Raw genomic sequence first — 24,997 nt, forward strand, 5'->3', positions numbered from 1 at the left:
CTGAGCAATCAGCGTAGCTGCTCAATCTCCATTCCCTCCAAAAAACATGCACACATTCGCACACTCTTAATTCATATAAACCAATCCAGCTGTAGCATCATTGACATGTTTTTCTGTGTAAAGCCTTTTTTAAGCAGCTACATTTAATTTTCTGCTGTTACAGTTGAGCTTTTGCAATGCTTAATTCTTCCTCTGAAATTTTAAAGAATGGCCAATCTTCTCATATAGGATCGAGGTGATGAATTTACTTATACTGGGAGTGGTGGAAGAGATTTGTCTGGCAATAAAAGGATTGGGGAACATTCATTTGATCAAACTTTAACACACATGAACAGGTAGGCTCTGGAAATCTTTGCCAAATGTTTTATTTATAAAAAGGGAGCATAAATAGGAGTCAAGAGTGTGTCCATTCCTTAAAAAAAAACCTACTATTTAGATATATTTTTTGCTGATCTTTTTAAGAGTTTGCATGGGTAATACCTTTGCTAGTTCCTTCAGGTGTTTATATAATTTTGATCCAAATGCCTTGGAACATTTTTTAACTTTTGCTTAAGTTACTTTGTAGTCTGTGAACACAGCTGATACAAAACATAATGTTTGGATTGCATAGAAGATTTTTGTTGGTGTAAAACGCCTCTTAATTTCTTCTTTTCTACCAAAATGAGAATCTTTATTGAACTCAGAGTTAACTTGTAGTAATCATGAGGAGAATGCTGGCATAAACTATTAATTGTTCTGACAATATTTTCATTAGGCTGTAACCAAATTGACCTGCCAGTCAAACAGAAATCCATTACAGCCCACTCCTCACGTTATGCCACTGTGCTGGCCTAGGGTGTTGCAAATGTGCTGTAAAGCACGTTTGGGGCACCCAGCAAGTAGGCTGCACTGGTGGGAAGGCCTGTGCTGTCCCGCCGGTGCTGCATCCAGAGGATACGCTAGACCAGTGGTTCCCAACCTTTGGAAGCCCAGGGACCACTGAAGCAAAAATTGGAATCATCGGGGACCACATGCAACCCTCCACCCCCAAAAATACAATTAAGTTTGTAATAAGATTAATCAATTAACTCCACACCTGCACACAATATGTAATAATAAGAGAAGACCAATTAATAATCAATGTGATTGTTCAGCTTCCCAAGTGCTGAGAAGCATGCTACAATGCAACTAGCATGCAGGGAAGGAGGATGTTAATAAGTTAGGGTTCCTCAATCTTTGACATATAGACCAGGCAGTCCTTCTTTCTCTGGATCCAGATCCTTGCAGCATCACTTTCCACAATCACAAGAACAACAGTTGCTGCTGTTATTATGTGACATCAGTGTAAAGGGTGCTTTTCAGAACAACAGAAGCCCAAAAAAGCAGGTCCCCGTGATAAGCATCTTGCCATCTTCCAGTCTAAGCTTGGAGAGTTAATGAGACAAAAGGAGGAAAACAGAAACACAGTTCACAAATATGGACAAATGTACAGCAGGTATTTACATACACTTGCAGTGCAATCCTATGCATGTTTACTCAGAAGTAAGTTCCAGTGTGTTCAATTGCACTTACTCATGGGTAAGTGGGCATAGCGGTACATACCCAGCTGTAGCACAGCCATGGCCAAATTTGCCAAACTTGGAGTGGGGGAAAGAGAAAATTAAAGGGGAAGGAGGGAGAAGGGAAAAGCCCAGATCAGTGCCAGCATTTGCCAAACTTACAATGGGGGAAGGAGCAGGAGAGAGCCCAGATCAGTGCAAGGTGTCTGTAGTGATCGCCCCCTTCCTGAGAAACACCCCTAAGCAAGGCTGAGCGTGACTGCAAAGCAGGCAGTGCTGGGACTTTTCACAGTTGAAGTCCCCAACAGGAACCAGCTGCGGCAGGAGCTGCTGAGGGAGGCTACAATCCTATCTGCACTTTCCTGGAAGTAAGCCCCATTAACTAAAATGGGGCTTACTTCTGAGTAGACATGCATAGGACTGGGCTCTCATCCCCCTGCTGCTCATCGCCAGCAAGTGTGATCGCCTCCCCCTCCATCACCCCATGTAGACAAAAAGGTTTGGGCTTTAAGGCCGCAATCCTGTCCACACCTTCCTGGGAGTAAGCCCCATTGCCTATAATGGGACTTACTTCTGAGTAGACATGTCAAGGATGGGGCTCTAATGCTGCAATCCTAGCCACACTATCCTGGGAGTAAGCCCCATTGATTATAATGGGGCTTACTTCTGAGTAGACATGCATAGGACTGGGCTCTTCATCCCCTTGCTGCTCATTGCCAGTAAGTTTGATTGCCTGCCCCTCCATCACCCCATGTAGAAATGAAGGAAGGAAGCATGCAGAGACTTGTCTCCCCCTCTGCTGCTCTGCTCCCTGGCAAGACAGTCTGATTTTTTTTTAGAGGCTCTGTTATTTTTTCTCAGGAGACCTTGCGGACCAGCTAGCAAGGTCTCGCGGACCACCTGTGGTCAGAGGACCATGGGTTGGGAACACATGCGCTAGATGGAGCAGGTAAGCTACCACGAGGCAGGGGAGCACGGGAGGGGAATGCATCAGGCCTGGGAGTGGGACAGGATCAGCAGTGCTGGCCTATGCTGAATCCAATTCCCCCTTCCAGGCTTGAAGGCTTGACATGGGGCTTCTCGTACCAGCTACTTCACTGGCTCAGATCAGCTCTGCCTCATTGCAGTATGGGGCTCAACACAGGATAAGGGAACAAATGTTCCCTAATAATAATAATAATCTCTCTGACACTGTGTCAGGGGCCAGGGAAAAAAAGTTAATTTACATTTCAAATTTGAATAAATTTACATAAATGAATACATTAGAGATGGAACTTATGTGAATGAATGAAGGTCTTTCAATAGCTCATGGCCTATAAGAGGCCTTGCACAAAGCAAGACCGGTCTTTCCTTGCTGCCACTGCTGCATCAACAGACATGAAACAGCAAGCAGTGGAGGGAGCCCTCGTCCCACAGCTCACATGAGAGATTGAACAGTTGGCTGTCACGCTGAGAGCAGTTCTGTCAGGCCAGTGCAGGCTCCAGCAAGTCTCCAGAGGGCCAGAGCTCATTGGAGACTGGGGGCTCCCAGTGGGCCGTATTGGGAGTCCTCGAGGGCTGCAAGTGGCCCCAGGGCTGGGGTTTGGGCACCCCTGCTTTAAATTAAATGCCCTTCTCATCATGTTGAGATAAAACCACGGGTGAAAGAAATCAATGGATAATTGGGTTATACCTGTATAATCATTATATAAGATGGAGGCTTTTGAATATTCTTTCAGAGCGCTGGCTCTGAACTGTGATGCCCCACTGGATGATAAAAATGGAGCTGAGTCTAAAAACTGGAGAGCCGGTAAACCTGTTCGAGTGGTTCGCAGCTCAAAAGGCAGAAGAATAAGCAAATATGCTCCTGAAGAAGGCAATAGATATGATGGCATTTACAAGGTGAATATTTTTGTATTACATTTTTCTTTGCATTTAAAAATGAAAATAGCAGAAAACATTTCTTGCTATACTGGGAATTATATAATGTTTTTAGAAAATGATTTTCCCTGTTCAGTCTCAGTCTTATATAGTGTTCACAAAGTACTAAGTAGTTCATACAGTTTTTCTGTTACTCGTAAGTAAGTTATAGCAGTTAATAAATGATATCATTAGAGAGGATTTATCTTATTATTCAGAACACTGAATGCCTTTATTTGGATCACTGGAATACTCACGGCCCAATCCTATCCAGTTTTCCAGTGCTAGTGCAGCCATGCCAATGGGGCATGCACTGCATCCTGTGGTGGGGAGGCAGTCATAGAGGGCTCCTCAAGGTATGGGAACATTTGTGCCCTTACCTCGGGGCTGCATTGCAGCTGCACCGGTGCTGGAAATTTGGATAGGACTGGGCCCTCAGTTGCTGAGATCAGAATTCTGAGTCCTCTTTCTGAAAATAAAATCAGTGCGAACCAACCAGTGCTGTTAGCCTACTTGCTAGGACGTTAGTTAATTTGAAATATATTAACTTGAATTTTATCTATCAGACTAAAACTGTTGGATATCTTGAAAATAAATGGCAGATATACATTTTATAAATAATTTCAGTATTAAAAGGCATTTTGGCAAATTATATCATGATTGAATCACTTCACACTTTCTGAAAATTTGACATGTATTTCTCACTATTTAAGATACCAAGAAATGTTTGACAACTTTGTTTACTGTTGATTCAACATATGAGCTTCAGACAGAAGGGAAAGTTCATTCCATTTACATCACTTGTTGTTTTACTACTGACAGCTGTTTATGCCTCAAAAAAACCTATCAAGATTTATGAGACAGAAAACAAAAGGGCCAGAGGAGAACTTTAGCATATCTACTAAGGATTAGGAAGTCGTCTTCATATAGCAGTCTCCTCATGCAACCTGAAAAGCTGCTTCCAAATGTTGTTGGAACTTGAAAATGCAGCATAAAGAACTGCTTTCAGAATTAGAAATTGAGGAAATCTTGATGTGGAAACAGCGCTCTCTGTTATAGAGTCATATTACTTTGAATACATTGGAAGTCATAATTTTACCTAAGACTGTTTTACTCTTCTTGATCCACAGAACATTAAGTTTTGAGCAGTTGACATGCTCATTAGGGCTGTTTTAACTTGACAATACTTTTGCTAACCAGGAAGTCCAGGACAGGAAAGTGCAGATTAGAAAAAATGATATGGATAAATTCAGATAAGGCATCAACTTGCATCCTCCTGAGCCACGTTTCAGGTAGCACAATTTAGTTTTAAAATTAATTAAGTAAATGTTTTTTAGCTTTTCTCAATTAAAAAATTGTTTACAGGAATTTTTCTGGATGTGTATTTATAAAAACCTTCACATTGTGGAAGATAACTCACAAGTTATAGAAACATTTGTCATTTAGGTTGTGAAATACTGGCCAGAAATTGGAAAGTGTGGATTCTTAGTTTGGCGCTATCTTCTGAGACGAGATGATGCTGAACCTGCACCTTGGACTTCAGAAGGAATTGAGCGATCAAAGAAATTGGGCCTGAGTCTACAGGTTAGAGCATAAAGTTGCCATTGTTTTTACAGGGTTTATTGAACATGTCTGTTCTGACATCTGTAATAGAGAAATACAAACCTCAGCTAAAAAACTATTGTGGCAAGGTGGTTTAAGATCAACTTTAACAATGTCAGATGAATCAGTTAAAGAATGTATAGCTTTGCAATCAGGTGGAAAAGGCAAAATAGAAATGTTTTTAAAGAAATAAAACATTAGTGAAAATGTTTTGTAAGCCCCAATAGATACACATTACTTACGGCAAGTAGTGTTTATTCACAGGACCACTCTGGTGCTCATTTCATTCATTAATGCTTTGATTCCTAGATGGGTTGATAAAATGAAGAAAAATGGGAACAGCCTTCAGTTCCCTAATGGTTGTCAAAAGCTAAAGGGTTGGCTTCAGCCTTGAGGTCCATCAGTCTGTTCACTCTTCCAGTGTAGAAACGGTAGATGAAGGTACAGCTGTGCCTCAAGGCAGTAAAGGCAGTTGGCAAGCCAGTTAACCTGGGTATTTTCTCTTTATGTCTTTCTTCCCAGGACTGCAGGTGTTTTCATGTATGTCCTAATTTTCTGTTACTGTATTTTAGAAGTAACTGTGTTCAATATGTTGTGGATTATGTTGGTTGGTTTGGTTTTTAAGATAGTGTTATTTAGAACACACTTGTGTTGATGTGAATGTTGCTTAGGATACTTATCAAGTGTGAGGCTTTTCTGTTGTAGTACCCTGAAGGCTATTTGGAAGCCATGGCTAGTAAAGAGAAGAAGGATAAAGTCAAAAAACAACCTGTGAAACAGGAGCCAACAGAACAGAGCAACGGAAATCAGAAAAGGCCAATTGATGATGGTATGGCTGCTGGGAGTCACTTGCTTGGGCCTATCAGTTGTTAAAGATAACGTTGTATAAGAATGACATGAAAGTGGAGAGAAATTTTAAATGGAAATGTGAAATAAGGAAGCACTAGGAAGAAATTTTGCTCTGAGAGAAATTTAAATGGGAATTTTGTTGTCTTGTAATATGATGTAATATGCAGGGGATGGACAGAGTGGATAGGGAGATGCTCTTTACACTCTCACATAACACCAGAACCAGGGGACATCCACTAAAATTGTTGGGAGAGTTAGAACAGACAAAAGAAAATATTTCTTTATTCAGCATGTGGTCGGTCTGTGGAACTCCTTGCCACAGGATGTGGTGATGGCGTCTAGCCTGGATGCCTTTAAAAGGGGATTGGACAAGTTTCTGGAGGAAAAATCCATTATGGGGTACAAGCCATGATGTGTATGTGCAACCTCCTGATTTTAGAAATGGGCTATGTCAGAATGCCAGATGCAAGGGAGGGCACCAGGATGAGGTCTCTTGTTATCTGGTGTGCTCCCTGGGGCATTTGGTGGGCCACTGTGAGATACAGGAAGCTGGACTAGATGGGCCTATGACCTGATCCAGTGGGGCTGTTCTTATGTTCTTATGATCTACAAAACAATTGAAGGTGGCATCATGACAGCTCAAATCACATACGCCCATTAAAATCAGTGATACTACTGCTTGAAATTTTGAGTTCCTCCCCTGTCAAATAATTGGTTTGGTTAGGCTACAAGTGCTCTGGCATTATGTTCCCATTGTTGACCATTCTAGGGTGCTCTGCACTGGCGTTATATGTTATATGCCATGCTCCTCTTTTTTATCATAAAGCTGGTCACATCAGGTCTCTTACAGCTTGTCTTTTTTGTACAGTTAGGGGGTCTTAAAATCCTTTTAACATTCTTACAATCTGTAGTGTACCTGAGGGGAGGCAAAGGAGACAAATGCCCTGGGCGCCAGGCTTGGAGGGTGGTGTTGCACTGGCCTCTAACCCCCCCAGCAGTGCCCCCGTCGCACTCAGTCAGCTGGCACACTGATCTGAGGGCCGCCCCTGATGGTCTTTCACTCAGAGGCATTCTGAGAACCAGGGAAGTAGTGAACAGTTTCCCCGACCCTCTGAAGGCCTTAAAACCTTTGGAGGGCTGAAAAGCATCACTTCTGGTTTCACAGAGGAAACAGGAAGTGATGTTTGAAGCCCCTCTGAGAGCTGGGAAGGCTTCTCCAGCCCTCAAAATGCCTACATGAAAGTGGAAGTGATTTTTTTGTCCATCTTCTAAGGGCTTCAGAAGGCCTTGTGGGAGGGGGGTGTTGGGGGAAGCTGTGCATGGCCTCCCTGGGCCTCTGGAAGGGAGGTAGGGAGTGACAGCCCACCTGGTGGGGGGAACAACTTGTGGTCATGGCCCTGGGCAGTACTGGGGCCAGGACTGCCACTGCTTATAACCCAGTCCTATTCTCACCTCCTCCCAGCTGGTGCAAAATGGCTACTGTTGCACCCTTTGGAGTTGGAGAAGTTGTGGTGGTCTCCTCTGGGTAAGTCTTTGCAGCATGGAGGGGTCTACTCAGACCTGCACTAGAAAATTCACTGGCACATGGACCTGTGTCCTAGGATCAGGTTTGGGAAGGGGGCTAGGATTCAATGGCAGCCACTGCTATCAAACCCACCTCTTTCCTGGACCCAGTCCGACCTTTCCCCACACCATTGCCACTCCATTCGGCCATCTCCCAGCCTCCGTCACCATCCCACCTTGCCCCACTGTCCTACCTACCTTGGTGGGTCTTTGTTGATTCTTTGGCATGCACAGGAATGCTTTGACCTTTCTGTTGGTGCTCCAGCAGTGCTCTCTGCATGCTGGATACACTCTGCATGCTGCCAGGTGTATTTTATGACTGCTCTAAGGCGGTTAGTGCTGGTGGAACGCTCGTTCCACTAGTCTACATCAGAGCAAGAATTGTTAAGAGAGAATGTACATGAAACATTCTGTCAGTTTAGGAAAAGTGCTTTATAAAAGTACTGAGTAGTCAATATTACTGGCTTCAGAGCAATGGAGAAGAATATAATTCTGTTACAGAATTGTTGCTGAATAATGCTTCCAATGAAAATAATTCCATTGGGAGTTAAATTCTCAAAAGAAATTGCAGCATAATCTTTCATCTGTTGTTGGCCAGATGTTTTGGTAGAGGGGAAAACAGGAAGAAATTAAGAGCCACAGATCTGCCCTGCTCTGTTAGATCATTTATCATTTCATATAGTGCTAGATGGAGCCCCAGGTCAACTTCTCATATAACCTGACCAAAATGAGGTCAGTAGAACCTGCTTCTGTGTAGCATCAGATTGATATTATCTTGACATAGTAAGCAAATTATTTCTCATTGCTTCTAATTTGTTGATAAAACTTAAATGTTTGCATCTGTGGAATCATTGTTCTGGGCTTCAATCCTAAACACAAATACTTGGGAGTAAGTCACTGAGTAGAGTGTGATTTACTTCCAAGTACACATGTATAGGATTATTTTGCAAGTAACCTTTTGTGCTTCTTTACAGATGTAAGCAATCTAACCTTTTAATTTTAAGCAAAATTCCCAACATAATTCTTTAAAATCTGACTTAATAAAGTGATCACATCTAATCTTAGTACTGATTCTTTTAAACACATGCACACACGTACAAAAACAGGCAATTGTTCAGTTTTCATGTAGGGAATGGTTTGGGAGTGTTCCTATGTGAAAATTGTGTCCCTGAAGAAAAATGTATGTCAGAGAGAAGGCTAGTCTTTCAGCCCAGTCCTGTGCCAAGGAAATACTGCCATAGTGCCAGGTATATACTAGTGCAAAGACAGCCTTGCTGTCATAGAAAGCCCATCTATCACCGGCTGCTGCACAGATGCCAGTGCAGCAGCCAGAAAGCTTATACCACTGGGAATGGGGCACAGACTGGCAACCAGCTCAACCTTGCCAGAGGAGAGGTGGGAAAATGGTGAAGAGGGGGTGGGATGGGGCAGAGTCAGCAGTTGCTAGATCCCATATTCCCTTCCTGGGTCAGGCACGCTGCGAGTGGCTCTGCAGTGCTACACCAGCAACAGAGCTGGTGTGGCTCTGAGGAGTCTCATGTGGCAGCTTACCCCTCTCGACCAGTCTCTCCAACATTGGATTCAACAGACATTACACTGGCAGCTCTGCACTCTCGTGCAGCAGCCACACAGGATTAGACTGTTTGCCTCACAGACATATTGCTTGAAATTAGGTGGAGCATGTGCTCCCATGACACTATGAGGCACATCTCATGGAAGACCAAAATTTGCTTTGTTTAGCTGAATGCTATTTGCTTGAGCCTGCCCCAAATAGAAGTAATATGAGTCTTTTGCCAGAATAGAATACATGCAGTGCTATCAGGGATGAAACTAAATTAGAAAAGTGAATATTTTGTAGTTCAAAATGTTTTTTTCATAATTTTTTTTGTTTTAATGTTTTTTTCAGGAGGTATAGAAAATTCTACAGGCACAGCCAAAACCATGAGGATGGGAGATGGAGGGAAAAGAGAAGCCTTTCAGCTAACGCAGCAACAGCAGTGGTTGATCCAAGAAGATTCTCTGAATCAGAAACTGTGGGATGAAGTTCTTGCTTCTCTTAAGGAAGGACCAGTATGTTTTGAGATTAACTCATATTCTTAACTGTTCTTACTGTGACTTGAAGCTATTAATGTGTCACAAATTTAATAAAACTGGTTCAAGTCTTCCAAATTATAATCTGGAAGTTCTGTAGAACTGGTTTGAGTTGCTGCAACTAAGCTGGATATTTATTTAAACAGGAAAAATAGTTTTCTACTTATCAAAAAGCCATTTTCTTAAACTCTTTTGTTTTTGAATGCTTCTGGGTGTGCCCAGCCTAGAATTTCATCAGCCGAGTTATTTTTTTACTTCTCTTACACTAGAATTTTTTGAAGAAACTGGAACAATCTTTTATGTGTGTCTGCTGCCAGGAGCTGGTTTACCAGCCAGTGACCACAGAGTGCCTCCACAATGTCTGTAAAGTAAGTGTTAGTAATCTTCTGCTCTTGATCATGAGCCTTTTGAAGAACTTAGTTTGAAATAGTTGTATAGTACTTTCAAAAAAACAGTTTAAGAGGTTTACACCAGAAACATCAGTCTATATTTTGGACTCTATTTATTCCTTTCCACAACAATAACTAATCCACCTGGATTAGTTGTTTAACCTGGAATAAAAATCCTCCTGTTGTTATAATTGGTTTTTTAATTGAATAATTGTTTTAATTGCTTTCATTTTAAGAAAATAAAAGTAGGATGAATATAATCAGAAATATTCAGGCCATTGATCTGTTGTAGTTCCCTGTGGTATTTCTGTATAATTACTGAAATGAAGAGAGTATTTTGGCAAGATTGTGGATTGGAATTGATTTTCCCAAAGGATTTGGGAGAGGGCGTGGGTTCATTTTAACCTAGTTTGGCATCCATTGTGTTTAATGCTGAACTGGGTAGAGAAGCAAGGCTCTCTCTCAACCACGCACACATGCACTTTTGCTTACAGAGCTGGTCTTCAGCCAAGTGCCTCAGAATTTTAGTCCTTATGCCATAGATCCTCCAGACTGTTTTCCAGACCACAGTTAATTTTTTTGCAAGGGGATTATAAAGGCATTGAAAGGGACATCACATATCTATCTCATTGCACTGTGTATTGGCTTATACTAACAGAATGGGATCCAAAGAGTCCATTATGTGAGTGGAAGAAACTTCTGCTTACCAAGGTAGCAACCCAAATTTCTGTGCATTTCTTCCTTTCTGCAGCCTTCTTCCTCATACCCCTGCTATTCTAGATAGAGCCACGCTCTCCTTCAGAAAGTCTTTGGCAAAGTTGCAGCAGGAGTGGGAGAAAGCCCAGTAGCAGGACTGAAGTCCACTCATGCCCGGCTGGAAACAGCTGTAATGCTGCCACACGAACATAATAAGGGCCATCACCACACTAGTTCTGCTGACTTTTTAGGAGTTAAATATGATTTGTCTGTGCATACCTAGAGTTTAGCAAGTGACAAAATATGCTCGAAAAAAATTATGCTCTTTCTTTACGCAGTGGAAGATCACATGTACCAGTCTTATGAGGGAAAAGAATCTAAAGAAAGGAAAGTGTACTATTAGACTTGTTATCTTTGTTACTTGTCTGAAATAATATCAGGAAGTACATTCTTTACCAAAAAAAGCGTATCTGTATATAATTTTTGACCTTTAGCTGACATATCTTCTTGTGAACCAGAAGTTCACAATTTTAAGTTGCATCATGTAATTCTTTATCATTGTGTGCCCTAGAGTTGTTTACAGCGTTCTTTCCGAGCTGAAGTATTCACCTGCCCTGCTTGCCGATATGACCTTGGAAAGGGCTACACCATGCTCCCCAACAAGATACTGCAGACACTACTTGACCAGTTCTTTCCTGGTTACAGCAAAGGACGATGATACAATGTTCCATTTCCAGCTTACTTCTCCTAATGACTTACAGACTATAAAAAGAAGAGAACCAGAAAATTCAACAGTGGACCAGTTGACTTGAGGGAATTCACTTTACTGTCACATTGTGAAGCAGCTAACCCAACTTCCTTTCCAATTTAGCAACCTTTCTGTGTAGCAAGAACTTCAGATTCTCAGCTATCAGTCAGCACTGAAGGTAGTTTTGAATGGATGACACCTAGTTTGTATACAGGAATGCAGAAGTCTCGGCTCTGAGTGGATAACAGTAGCAGATGCTTTGCTCACTTTGTTTTTGTAACTACCTCAGATAAGCACAGGTAACTACAAAAGTTTTTGAGGAATTTTAAGAGTATGTTGAGTGAAGTCCACTTGCACACTGCCTCCTGAATGTTACTTTGGCCTGGTCCATGTGGTTTGATTTTACAACAAGAAAACAGCACTTAAGCCAGTTTTTATTACAGAACATCAAATTCTATGATGTGCATATTCCTTTTGTGTTTTCTCCCATTATGCTGTATTTCTTCATTTCTTTTGCAAGAACAGGCTTTTAGTCTATTTTTGTGAGTGTCATTGTGCTCTCTCGTATCTTATGCAAGTTGACTACTAATGATTGAGAACAATATGAATGCATTGTTGCTGTTAATGTAAAGTGATTTGTGTTTTTTGCACTTAAGAGGGTATTCAAGACACTCTAGTTGTGTAAAAACTATTTCATATGAAACAAGCCACTTTTGTATTAGGTAAAACTGTATGCTTTTAGTAGGTCTTGTATCAGTGGCAATACATTACACAGCATTGAAAGCAGTGCTAGCTTGGAGAGGGCTCAAATTGCTTCATATTGTGATCTGAAATTTTATATACAGTATATTCCCTTCCCCAATATACCTTATTAAATATTTTATGATTCAGAAAATGTTGTTAATTGTTTGTATTTTACAGCCATAACATTATGATGGTGAAGGAGGGCTTTTGTAATATTACATTAAATTATAGTTGAAAGTTTTTGATAAACCTGGGGAAATAATATGTTGGATAGAACATATCCAATATAACCTGGGGTTGAGATGAGTCTTTGGGGGTATATGCTTTAGAAAGCTATCTGTTACAAAAAGTGTATTTTGAAAGACCTTAGTTTTCATTTTCCTACTTGCTTTTGACTGGAGTTCAGAAAGTGATTTACTGTTTAGGGAGCAATCCTAACCAACTTTCTAGCACTGGCATAGATGTGTCAGTGGGGCATGTGCTGCATCTTGCAGTTGGGGGGCAGTTATGGAGGCCTCTTCAAGGTAAGGCAATGTTTGTTCCCTTACCTCGGAGCTGCATTGCCCTCATGTCAGTGCTGGAAAGTGGGTTAGGATTGCGCCCTTACTGTTGTTACAGTAGATAACAGAATTTATATACTGCTTTAGAATATAAACTTTTCATTTATTTTTAGAAACTTATAAAGCAGACCAGTATTATCCCTGTGTTCACAGGTTAGAGATAATGACTTAAGGTCACCTAATTCACAATCCTGTGCATGCTTAGCCTGAAGTATGTTCCATTGTGTTTAATAAATCATATTCTCAATGAAGTGAATGTAGGGCTTCATTACAGTTCAATGGTATTTGGACAATGTACTAACACAGGCATGACTGCCATATTCTAAGCTCCTCCAGGCAATGCCATGCTGGTACAGCCCTTTCCAGTAATGCTGATAACATCCAAGGAAACTCCAACATAGCCCATCATTCATGGACTGGCATCGTGACATTGGGGCATTGTTGGTGTGCTGCCCAAGGAGCCAATCGCAGCATCCACCCAGCTCCAATGGTAGCGGCCAGAGAAGTGCCACCAGGGTGAGCTGAGCAGGGGGACAGGGCAGACATATGGCCAATGAGTGGTCATCACTGGGGGGATCCCTTCATGGGCCACTAGGAATTAGTGACATAGCAGCAGTTATCACTGTCACCAATTGGCCCAAGGACACCTCTCCCCATGTACACATTCATCACACAAGGATGCTACAACACCTATATCCTCTACAGGAGATTCTTTGGAACAAAAAGAAATGCTAGGAATCTGCACACCCAGTGTTCAAGTCCTCTTACAGCAGTTGCACAAACAAGCACATCCAAGAAATACCCTTCTGAGTAGAGCAAAAGTAGAAAGAGAGCTCCCTTGGAAGAGAGCAGCTATGTGAAACAGACACGCAGGACGCTCCATGGCAAGGGTTTGATTTCCTGTAGGGGCATTTCATCAGCTGAAAGGAGCCCTTCTGCTAGGAGAGGGACTGGAATGAATCACAAGAGGAACCTCAACACCATTCAGGCAAAGCAGGATGCTAGTGGCCCACAACAAAGACTTACTGGGCTGGCAAGTGACATAGGGCATCAACAGCAATGGCTTGCCCATCAAGCTACATCCACACACCTCTGCCAATGTCATAATGGCTGGCTACATCCAAGCCATGTCTCTTAATATGCTGCCCTCCTCATGCCCCTGCTGCTATTTGCCACCTTGACTGATAGCAGTAGAGAACAGGGCTCCTGACTCACAAAGGAATGCCTCCATCTTGGAGCCCAAAGACTCACAGCATGAGGATGCTGCACACCCAGAAAGCAGAAAAGCCCATCCTCTCCACACAGTTCCATCCTGACGCCAGCTGAAGTAAGACATAAGGTGAGAAGGGATCCCTATCTGCTAACAAAGAGACGTCAAATTTTTTTTATTGAACGTTATCAGCATCTGAAACAGAAACAAATAAGTAGGGTTGCCAGCCATCTCCTCCCAGCAGGACTGTTGTGCCACTACAAGTTAGCAGATTGCCACGTAACTGGTGCCAGTGAGGTCTGGCTGTAACGGTTCACTGGCTATCATGGGGGTTTTTAAAGCCATAGACCAGCACCTTGAATTGGGCCCAGAAACAAATGGGCAGCCAGTGCAGCCACTGGAGCGTGGTCCAACAGAGTCAAATTGCCTACCTCCAGTAACTACAGGGGCTTTGCATTCTGCACTAACTGCAGTTTCTGAATAGTCATCAAGGGCAGCTCCACATAGAGCGCATTACAATAGTCTAGCCCTTTCAGTGACCTTTGATACTGTATTGTTCTTTTGAGTTGCATTTGAAAAGTGTCTCAAGGAAAGCACTCACTAGTGTTGACTCTTTTCAGCAGGGCTGAGGCTATCCTCAAATAAGTCTAATCCCTTCCCAAAAAGTGAAAGAAAAATGCACACACTCCTAGGGCAGCTCAATTTACACATAGAGGCATTTCCTCCCATGCAAGTTGGTTTCTCTCCCATAATACTTGCATTGTCCTGACAGAATGCCTCTATAGAACACACATTCACTTCACACTTCAGGACTATCCATTTTTGATGGCATTTATTACCATTTTCTAATTTTTAAAAATTGTCTAGTAAGAGCCAGTGCATGTGCACAAAGTTTAGGCGATGTACCATTGTACCTGAAACTGACCAATTCAAATGCTTCTCAAAATTGTATCATGCAGGCAATAATGATCAAGGACAGGTAGAATTCTAGGGTTCAATCAAGACTTATTGTCAGCTCACCCAAGAAGCCAATCATACTTTCTGTTCTTTGTCTGCTCATTTATGTTAATGTCACGTCACTGGAATTAAGGAGCTCTGTTTCTAGGGCAACACCACAGTAGCAGATAGTGTGAAAAAAACAGTCAGTTAAGCACAGGCACCCAAACATGTTCAGCTTAATGCAGTCCCACAGTATTCAACCACTAATAGCTGGCTGTAGGTACTGAGCTTTTAGATTTTAGTCTACTCAGGTTGCTATGTAGAACAATTAAAAAAATTAAAGGTTGATGAGTACAGATGGAGCCTTAGAACAAGCCAAACAATGCTATTTCTGTGATGTATGACCTGCGAATAAAATACTTGGACTGAACTACTGTGGATGATGGCCTGCATCAGAGAACAAGCAGAATAATCTACAGCTCCACTCTGTTTATCCGTGGGTTCGGAACCCATGGATTTAACTCACTGTGGGTTCTGAACCTGCAGTGGAGGGCCTCACCTGAGCTCCTGACATGACTGGAAGCACCTTATGTCTGGGGGGCTTTCTGAGGCCTAGGGAGGCTGCACGCAGCCTTTCCAGGCATCAGAAAGGTCCCCAAAGGTGTCAGAAAGGCACTTCTGATTTTTAGCAGAAACTGAAAATGACTTTCTGACACCTCCAGGAGGCGTGCTGAGGCCTGGAGAGACTCCACACTGCCTCTCGGCTTCAGAACACCTCCAGTCATGACTGGAAGGAACTTCTGGTTGCGTCCAGAGATCCGGTGAGTGCCCAGACCTGCAGAGTCGCTTTGTCTGTGGGTTTTGCATCCGCGGTGGTTCCAGGAAAAAAACCTCCACTGATGTTGAGGGCCAACTGTATTTACAAGTTCCCTACTGAGTTGCACATGTGCTAGAAATATTAATGATTTGCTGTCATTGAATGCTGTTTACCTCACACAACACTTTCCTGTTAGCCTTTTGGAACTGTGTAGGAATTCAACACAAAATAACACCTCAAGCCCTTCTATATATCCTTGTCTTTAGTCTTTCCATTTTAGGAGAGGGTGTATAGATCAGTGACAGTGCACCATCTTTGCAAACAGAAGGTCCCAAGTTCAGTCTTTGGCATCTCCAGGTAGGAAGGGGAGAGACCCCTGCCTGCAACCCCAGCGACCCACTGCCAGTCACTATTGACAATCCTGAGCTAGATGGATCAATATTCTAAGGCAGCTTTCTTGGTTCCTTAAAGGGCTACATTTCACATTCCTATCTACATATATTCCCATATTTCTGAAATTGTGGAATGTACATGACTGGAAGATCATTATCCTGTGCATCCATCCTCAGAACACTTTCAAAAGTTGTGGAGTATTAGGACCAGTGCTTTTTTTGTAAATAAAAAGGTGCAGGAACTCACAACTTGTTAATCTTTTATTTATTTGTTTGTTTGTTTGTTTGTTTATTTATTTTTAAACCATTTTTTATTGGAGAAATAAAATATTTTTATGTGCTTCCCCCCTAAAGATGAACTTACTTCTGAGTAGACATGCATAGGATTGGGCTGTCAATCTCTACATTCCCTTCCCCCTAGCTATTTTTTCTACACATGGGGAAAAATACTGTACAGGTGCACTTGTAGCATGTAGTATGTAGTGTGGCACTACTTCGAGGAGAGGAAGCAGTAAATGGATTCGGAAAATTGGCTTACATGAGTTCCATGTAATAAAATTACTCTAAGCAACTGTGGGAGTAAGAACAAAAATTCTTACACGAGAGGGGTCCTTAGGTGCACATAGAAACAGCTACGTTTGCAAACAAGCAATTAAATATGGTTTAATTCAGGTATCAGAATACTCTGTGTCTTTGGGAAGGCGCGTGGCATGCAATTATATGTTCTCTGCTGCCCTGAGCAGCTGCTGTGGATTGCTGGAGAGGAGCTGCAAACGCTGGCTGGCGGAGGACATGCTTGTGGGGGAAGGATGAGGAGATCTCTGGCAAGGCTGGACAGCACGTTGTACACACATAGAATCCCTTTTCACCTGCCCTTAGCATGTGAAAACGGGTGCAGATATATATCTCTGCCAGGATTAAGAGCCCAATCCTAGGTATGTCTACTCTGAAGTAAGTCTCATTCTAGTCAATGGAGCTTACTCTCAAGAAAGTGCCTAGGATTGCAGCCTAAGAGCCCAATCCTATGCATGTCTACTCAGAAGTCCACTTTAGCGAATGGGGCTTACTGTGGATAGGATGGCAGCCTCAGGGCCCAATCCTGTGCCTGTCTACTCAGAAGTCAGTCCCATTAGAGGCACTGGGGCTTCCTCCCAGGAAAGAGGACTGCAGCCTCAGAGCCTTCCTCTGCCTGTCTACTCAGGCTGCAAGGCTATGACACTTTCCCAGGAGCAAGCCCCATTGAGCCCCACCCACCCAGCCCCACCCACCCAGCGAATGCCACCCTTGGAGATGGGGGCAGGAGGGGGTCATTGTGCAGTCAGGCAGGGGCCAGGCACCCGCCCACCCTGCACCCCCCAGCACCCACCCAGTGAATGCCTCTATTTTGTTCCCCCCCTCCTGGAATGCCTCCAAAGGGGAGGGGCCCCTGCAAAAAGGTGCCGGAACTCCGTCCCCCCGCGTTCCATTAGAAAAAAGCCCTGTTTAGGACGCACACTCTTCGTGCATTAACAGCACAGGGCCCAATCCTGTGCTCGGTGGCACGGCTCCATGTCGCCAAGCACTGTTGCAAATGTACCGTAAGGCACGTTTGCCAGCCTCACCGCCGGGTTCCTGCTGGTGCTAGCCCAGCACCGGCTGGGCTAGTCACCCAGCTTCTGCGGCTCGGTAGTCTGGACCGGTAGGTGGGGACAGGGGCGGGGGAGGCCGGCGGGGGGTGGAGAGAGGGCAGGCTAGAGGCATGCCGGAAGGTGTGACATGGGGAGGAGAGGGGGGCGGGCTGGAGGCGTGCCGGGAAGGGATGGGAGGCAGGTGCATGGATCCAGGGCACTCGTGTAGGGCTTTGCGCCCTTTTGTTCGGCGGTAAAGTGAGTAGCCCAATTGCGGAGCTGCTTACCTTACTTGGGGGAAGGGGACAAAAGTCCCCTTCTCCCGAGGTGCCTCCTGTGGTAGCTCGGGAGGCGCAGGATCCAGCGGTAGCCCTTCTCTGTGCCGCCGAGCCTGGGTGCCCCGGGCAGCTCAGGATTGGGGTGTCCGTTAGCTACCAGCATGCTCTTAAGTCACTTTTGGATTTTTCAAGGTAGAGATTGCCTCACGGGCTCTGTGCAGCTTTTACAATAGCAAGAATGACAACAGACTTTGAAACACTCTTCCCTTATAAATTCCCAAGTTAATACTTCAATATTATTTGATTTAAAAACAAAACCTGATATTTAAAAACAAAACATTTCACAAGTTTTAAAAATGCATATTTATGGCTAACCGTTACTTAATATAGCATTGTACGAGCATGCATAGCAAGAACAACAAAACCTTCTTTTCAATAACCCACTGGTCAAAATTTAGGAAGCATTTGGACTTATCAGCTTAACTACATAGTCTATTATTTGTTAGAGCCGCAATGTTTAATAGAGTCATCCATTAAACTATTAGAAACTACTAGAACTAAAGTTTTCCTCAATAAATTGAGCAGCATTTTTAAATAAAACATTTTTTTCTTTTTAAATACAAGTACAGTGGTGCCTTGCAAGACGAAATTAATTCGTTCCACGAGTCGTTTCGTATTGCGAAATTTTCGTCTTGCGAAGCGCAATGTAAAACAAACCAAAAAAAATGCAAAAAAATTCGTCTTGCAAAGCATGGCCATAGAAAAATTCGTCTTGCGAGTCACCAAAAAAAAATCACAAAACGCTTTCATCTTGCAAGTTTTTCGTTGCGCGAGGCATTCGTCTTGCGAGGCATCACTGTAATTATAAACAGAGCAGATGCCAAGCAACATCTTAGGAAGCACCTCCTCCCCTATACTGCATGTCATTCCCCCCATATGAGCACACTGTTGTGGACAGGAGAAAGTAGGCTAAGTGATAATGCAAAGCCTGCCCAGCAACAGGACAGTCTTTGCTAAAACAAGACCTGTAAGACGTGCGCGCATCACCAACAAAGAAAGGCTTCTTCCTTCAGAACTGTAGCGGTTTTGGTTTGTATTTAAAAACCCATACACAAATTCAAACAAAGGGATATTAGTAACTGCCTTTTACTGAGTCAGACCCTTGATCCATCTAGCTCACTACTGTTAACATTGGCAATACAAATTGTCTCCATTGTTTTCAAAGTTTCAGACAGGAAATTTTCTCTGCCTGCCTGGAGATGCCAGTGACTGAACCTGGAATCTTGTGTATGCGTACTCTACCACTGAGCAATTAACCAAGATTTCGTTAATTAGGTGACAATCATGTTATTTAGGCTTCTTTCTCTGTCACCAGGACTAGCCTAAGCAATGGTCTAATTTTCCTTTGTGACATCCTCCTCCTCTTTGCCCTCTTGGTCACTGCTTCAGAATAGGCAGGGCTTTTGATCATGCTTGCCTAAACTTTTTTGAAAAAGCAGCTGGGCAGGAAAGGCGAGGTAGTAGCAGTGCAGCAATCTTGAAGCACCCCTATTGTTCTCTGAAGTAGTATTTTTCAGGTATGCAATTTTTCATATACATAAGGGCCAACTACATTATGCAACTTTTACCTAAGAAAAGTGTTAAGAAATGCTTCATTCAGTATCATGGGTAAGAGAGGCCAAACAGAAGGCAACTTTTAATTGGTAAACATACCAATTAAATTCTGATGCATCATACAATAACATATTTATGACACAGGACTAGTGTATCACAAAATATTTCCAGTAACAGCTCATTCATTAGTCACAGCAATATTAAAATGACCCGTTATCAGAGAAAAAGGCAGAGAGATTACTACACTTGAGACACGATCCCAAGAATGGATTCCAACACAATTCTAGTCTGGATTTGGACATGATATTTAAAGTGAATTCTCTTTTCACGTGCAAGAAGACAGAGATGACTGAAAGGATATTCACTGTCTTTGTACATAACATTTTTAATAGTTCCAGGAAATTATATCTAAAGCAGTACACCACCGATTCTGATTGAGCCTTTTCTACCCAACGTTGCATATACGCAAGAGGGATCAAATGTGTACACTGGGCTGGGCAGAAATGGGTTAACTTAAAACCAAACTGGAGGCTTGAAATTTGCATCATCTTTCACTAAAAACTGTCAGCTTTTATTGGATACCATCAGCTTGCTTTCCATGTTTATCTTATTTTTTTATGGAAACAACATGAAGAAAAACAGCACTCAGAGAGTACAGAATGCTACTTTGCTTTATCAGTGATCCTAGAGAAGATCCACTTGAAACATGCTTTGCCTAACAAAATATATCTCTGCTCACCTTTGGGTTTTCCTCTCTTGGACCTTCTACGTTGGTGCTATTCCTCCTTGTTCTTATTTCTCGTGCAATTATCACAAATGCAAGCTGCAGGCATTGCCAGGCTCTCTGCTAGCCAAGCCAGGACAATTACCCAGTCTAGCATGCAGGAATGTAATCATGAGCAAGCCATCTGGTTGGAATGAGAAAACAAACACTGCCACCTAGTGTGCACTAAAAAGTGCATAATCAACAAAAACGAGTACACAGCAATGAGTGCACAAGTAGGTTTAGATTAATTGTTATTCTGATTATGAATCCTGACTAATGCTGAAACAGCAGAGTCATATCAATTATCTCAAAACAATATTCATCCCCGAAACAAGGAGATTTCCATGTGTGGCTAAACAGTGTATTTCATAGCAGATTGACCACAAAGCAGTTAACTGATATACACAAAATATTAATGAACATTTAATAAACACTTTGTGTCTTATTGGAAATAATGGAAGTCTTATACTTGTGCACTTTTAAAAAAAAGTTTACCTTTTTAAAAAGTTGGTATAAAAATGCATTTCTTTTATCCAATCTCTCTGAAAATATTCAGATATTATGCCTTAAGGAAGCAATATCAATGCAATTTGTTTGGAACTCATCAGATTTACAGGTATCAGAAGACAAGATGTGTCTGTTGAAATCAGTGTAAAACAAATGGATTCCACAAGGTTTACACAAAACAAAGCTGAGAGCCACAGATACCCAGCATATCCATTTGTATACCACAGATAATATTCTAAAAAACAATGTTTCATCTGGTATCTCTGTCTGGCAGCAATTAGACAAAATCTGAGTTCTTGCTCAAGTGCAAACTCTAAAGTTTCAGTCATAATTAGCAACAGCTGAGCATGTGACATCTGAAGGGTATGCTATCAATTTTTATTCACTACAACTAGCCACCCATACAGATATTTGTGGCATAGGCAGTGTGCATTAATATTCTGTAACAGTAGCAGTTTACTTGGTTGATATAGTTCACAAATCAAATAAAGCTTTAATGTTCTCAAATCAAGACAAATACATGATGAGATGATAAGGACAGAGCAGCCCAAGATTTCCAGGTGCCTGAGGTGATATATGAAACACTACCTTACCTGGTGATGTGCCAGCCTCTGCTTCTCCCACTCCCTGGAAGTGGACACTGACAATCTAGTCCATTATTCTCCTTTTCCATTCAGTTGTCTCTACTTTTTCCAATCCAAGGAGTGAGAGGAAATGAGTGTCTGCTGCCAATCTGAGGGGGCTACCTAACTTGGCCTCATGGATGGACGGACCCTGACTGAGGCACAATTAATTTCAGTCAAACATCAAAACTTGACATCTACACATAGAGAACAATAAGATTACTGAATTCAGAATGATTTAGTCTTTGTTTGCTGCCCCATCACTGCCACCTGGTGTTTTCACACAAGATAGACAGGAAAAAAAATAAATAGTATGCTTTCATAGTAGTAAAGCTATTAAAGATATGGTTCAGAGTATACATTTTTTTACATAACTGATAGTTCATGGCATGCAAGCTGTGTGTGTGTGTGTGTGTGTGTGTGGGGTCTTGTTTACATCACTACTGCATAAAACAAGTTTCAGGAATATGCCCCATTCAACATGAATGCCTCACAGGAAGCAAGATAAATCGTATAATTTTACTACTCTTGCAGTGGTTCTTGAACTTTTCCAGCTTGTGCCTCCCCTGATCCTTGTAGCCATTGGCCACGGCTTCCCATTACAACACCTCACCTCAGTTACCCACAAAATGGGGATGAAGGTGTTATAATTATACATTAGAAACAAGGCTGTGAGGCTGCAATCCTAACCACACTTACCTGAGAGTAAGCCCCATTGAACAAAATAGGACTTACTTCTGAGTAGACCTGGTTAGGATTGTGCCCTGAGTTTGTTAGCAGTACCCTTGGAGGGTTTTGGAAAGGGAGGGGGGAAGTGATGAATCTGCTGGGGGAGGGGAAGTCTTTGTTTTGTGTGCTAATTGCAAACTGATGCAAACTGAGACTCAGAGACTGTTTGGCTGCAATCCTAAACTCACTTTCCTGGGAGTAAGTCTCATTGAACACAATAGGACTTACTTCTGAGTAGACCTAGCTAGGATTGTGCCTTTTGTCTTACAATAGCAGCCAACAGAGTACCCCCCCCCCCGCCCGCCCAAAAGGAGGCAGGAGGAAAAAGGGGAATAGCTAAAAAGGAATGGGGATTTTTTATTTTTAATCAATTTTTGGAGTCAAAGCCATCGAGAGTGGCTTTTTTTCTTTTTTGAAGGGGGGAAGAGAAAGGTGAAGATCCTGGGTTAAGACTTTTTTATTCAGGAAAGCCTTCAAGACACCATAAGGGCTGGCACTGAGCTAGTACTGGCGCTGGACGTTATGGCATGTTTGTGACACTCACTGCTGGCAGAGCACCAGTGGTGCAAGCTCAGGATTGGGCTCTAAGAATGTTGTAGAAGGAGCAGTTTTACTCCTGAATGTGAAAAAAGCATTTACAGTATCTACAAAGATGCAGGAGAATGTATTCAGTTGGACTAACAGCAAATTCAGAAGAAAGGATTAGTAGTACTCTTCATATCAATAAGTCCATGGAGGAAAAATAAACTTTCAAAAGTCTTATTCAATGAATACCAGATATGGTTACATTGTTGGGTTCTGAGTACCTGAAGAACCCCCTCCTTCCACATGAACTTGTGTATCAACATTTTTATCTGAGGCCTTAATTTTCTGAGTCCTGACCAGGCTCCCTCCCCCCATCAAATATGAACCCCCATCAGTTCAAATTCCTGCTCAGCCATGAAGCTTCCTGGGTGACCTTGGGCCATTCTCTCTCTCTCTGGCTCACCTACTTCACAGGGTTGCTGTGACAGAAAGAGGGAAGGAGCCAAGTACACCATCCTGAGCAAATTAGAGGAAGGGAGGTATAAAAATGTAATAAATACTGTACATAAATAAATACAACACACATCAAGAATGGAACTGTATGGGTATAAAAGAGCAAGATGACTGAAAACTGAAGGCTGTCCCAGTATCTTATTCTGAAACAGAAGGCTTCCACTGTTTTTGTATAGAGCAATGTTTTACAGAGTTTGTCCTTCACCGCACTATTTCACATGGTCCACCTAGTTGAAGTATCACTGAAAGTAACTGGCTATAACATCATCACCAGTTACTTCTGGGCTGGGAGGCCAGATGCAATGCAACCAACACCAGTAAGAGGCTCAGTGTGGACAGGAGGACTTTTTTGAGTATGGAAAAGCACGCTTTTGAGTTCTGCCCACCGAGCCAGGCTTCCTACCACTGTTTGTTGTGTCACATTCCAAGTGGCATAGCTAACGGGGTGCAGGGGTAGCAGTTGCATTAGGCAAAAAGCTTTAGGGGGGCAACAAGCTGAGCTTGACACTTCAGGTCCAGCCTATTTATACATGGATTTGACTCAGCAGGAATGGCCCCTGCAAATGAGAAGGAATGTGCTGATCCCTGGAGAAGGGGGAAAATGCATCCCTTTAAAATCAGTTTAAAAAACTGAACATTCCTTTAACAACAGCCTCCTTAATATGAGAGAGGGGGGGGGGCAGCTGGCTGACAATCCATCAATCCTTCTCTCTCCAGCGGCCCCTCCCTTCCCCCTGAGCAAGTTTGCATTTGTGAAGGGAGGGGCTGAGTGAAGCCTTTGGAGGACTGATGGATGGTCTTCTTAATGATTCTTATCTTAGAATCAAAAGGTCAGCAAGGTTGTTTTTCAATTGCTGGAGCAAAGAAACTTTGTTTTTTAAATTGATTTGCTATAGTGTGTTTTTTGCCATTCATGTGAGTGCTTGGAATGGAACCCACGCAAATAATTAGTCTCAGCCTGTAGTTGCCAAAATTGTGAAAATCTTGATATGTATGAATAATACCATCATGTTATATATTAGGGGTGCCCAAACCCCGGCCCTGGGGCCACTTGCGGCCCTCAAGGTCTCTCAATGCGGCCCACAGGGAGCCCCCAGTCTCCAATGAGCCTCTGGCCCACCAGAGGTTTGTTGGAGCCCACACTGGCCCGAAGCAACTGCTCTCTGCATGAGGGCGACTGTTTGACCTCTTGCATGAGCTGTGGGATGAGAGCTCCCTGCACTGCTTGTTTTTTCATGTCTGTGATGCAGTAGTGGCAGTAAAGGAAAGGCCAGCCTTGCTTTGTACAAGGCCTTTTATAGGCCTTGAGCTATTGCAAGACCTTCATTCATTCATATAAGTTCATCTCTAATATATTCATTTATGTAAACTTATGTAAATTTATTCAAATTTTAAATGTAAATTAATTCTTTTTTTCCCTGGCCCCTGACACAGTGTCAGAGAGATGATGTGGCCCTCCTGCCAAAAACTTTGGACACCCCTGTTATATATCATTGAAAGGTAATTTAATGCAGAATGCAATGAAACAAACATTAAAATATCTGTATTCTATCAAAAGTTATGACCAATTAACCAGAAAACAGAAACACAACTGCTTAAGGAACAAAAAGTGGATTTCTTTAACTCAAAATGGACATATGAGGCTGATCGTTCTGCGAGCCAATGAGATGTTATGATACATCATGGAACCAATAAGTGTTAATATGAGTCAGTTTCATTTCCATATATACAGCTATTCCTGCTCACTGGTAGAAGCACTTTTTCAAGTGGTGCTCCTCTTATATTTAGCAGGGAGAGA

General features: G+C 42.5%; 1 protein-coding gene across 1 annotated transcript in view; it reads left to right on the forward strand.

The window, feature by feature from the left end:
* Positions 1 to 12,930, forward strand: part of UHRF2 (ubiquitin like with PHD and ring finger domains 2) — an 86,394-nt gene extending 73,464 nt beyond the window's left edge. Inside the window, exons 10-16 of the mRNA XM_066616593.1 lie at positions 229 to 335; positions 3,257 to 3,419; positions 4,884 to 5,021; positions 5,745 to 5,868; positions 9,358 to 9,521; positions 9,812 to 9,910; positions 11,199 to 12,930. Of these exons, the coding sequence (XP_066472690.1) occupies positions 229 to 335; positions 3,257 to 3,419; positions 4,884 to 5,021; positions 5,745 to 5,868; positions 9,358 to 9,521; positions 9,812 to 9,910; positions 11,199 to 11,345 (942 nt within the window). The 3' untranslated portion in view covers positions 11,346 to 12,930. The remainder of the gene's footprint in view (positions 1 to 228; positions 336 to 3,256; positions 3,420 to 4,883; positions 5,022 to 5,744; positions 5,869 to 9,357; positions 9,522 to 9,811; positions 9,911 to 11,198) is intronic.
* Positions 12,931 to 24,997: the final 12,067 nt, after the last annotated feature.

Source organism: Tiliqua scincoides, chromosome 2 (genome assembly GCF_035046505.1).
Source record: "Tiliqua scincoides isolate rTilSci1 chromosome 2, rTilSci1.hap2, whole genome shotgun sequence".
Taxonomy (NCBI): domain Eukaryota; kingdom Metazoa; phylum Chordata; class Lepidosauria; order Squamata; family Scincidae; genus Tiliqua; species Tiliqua scincoides.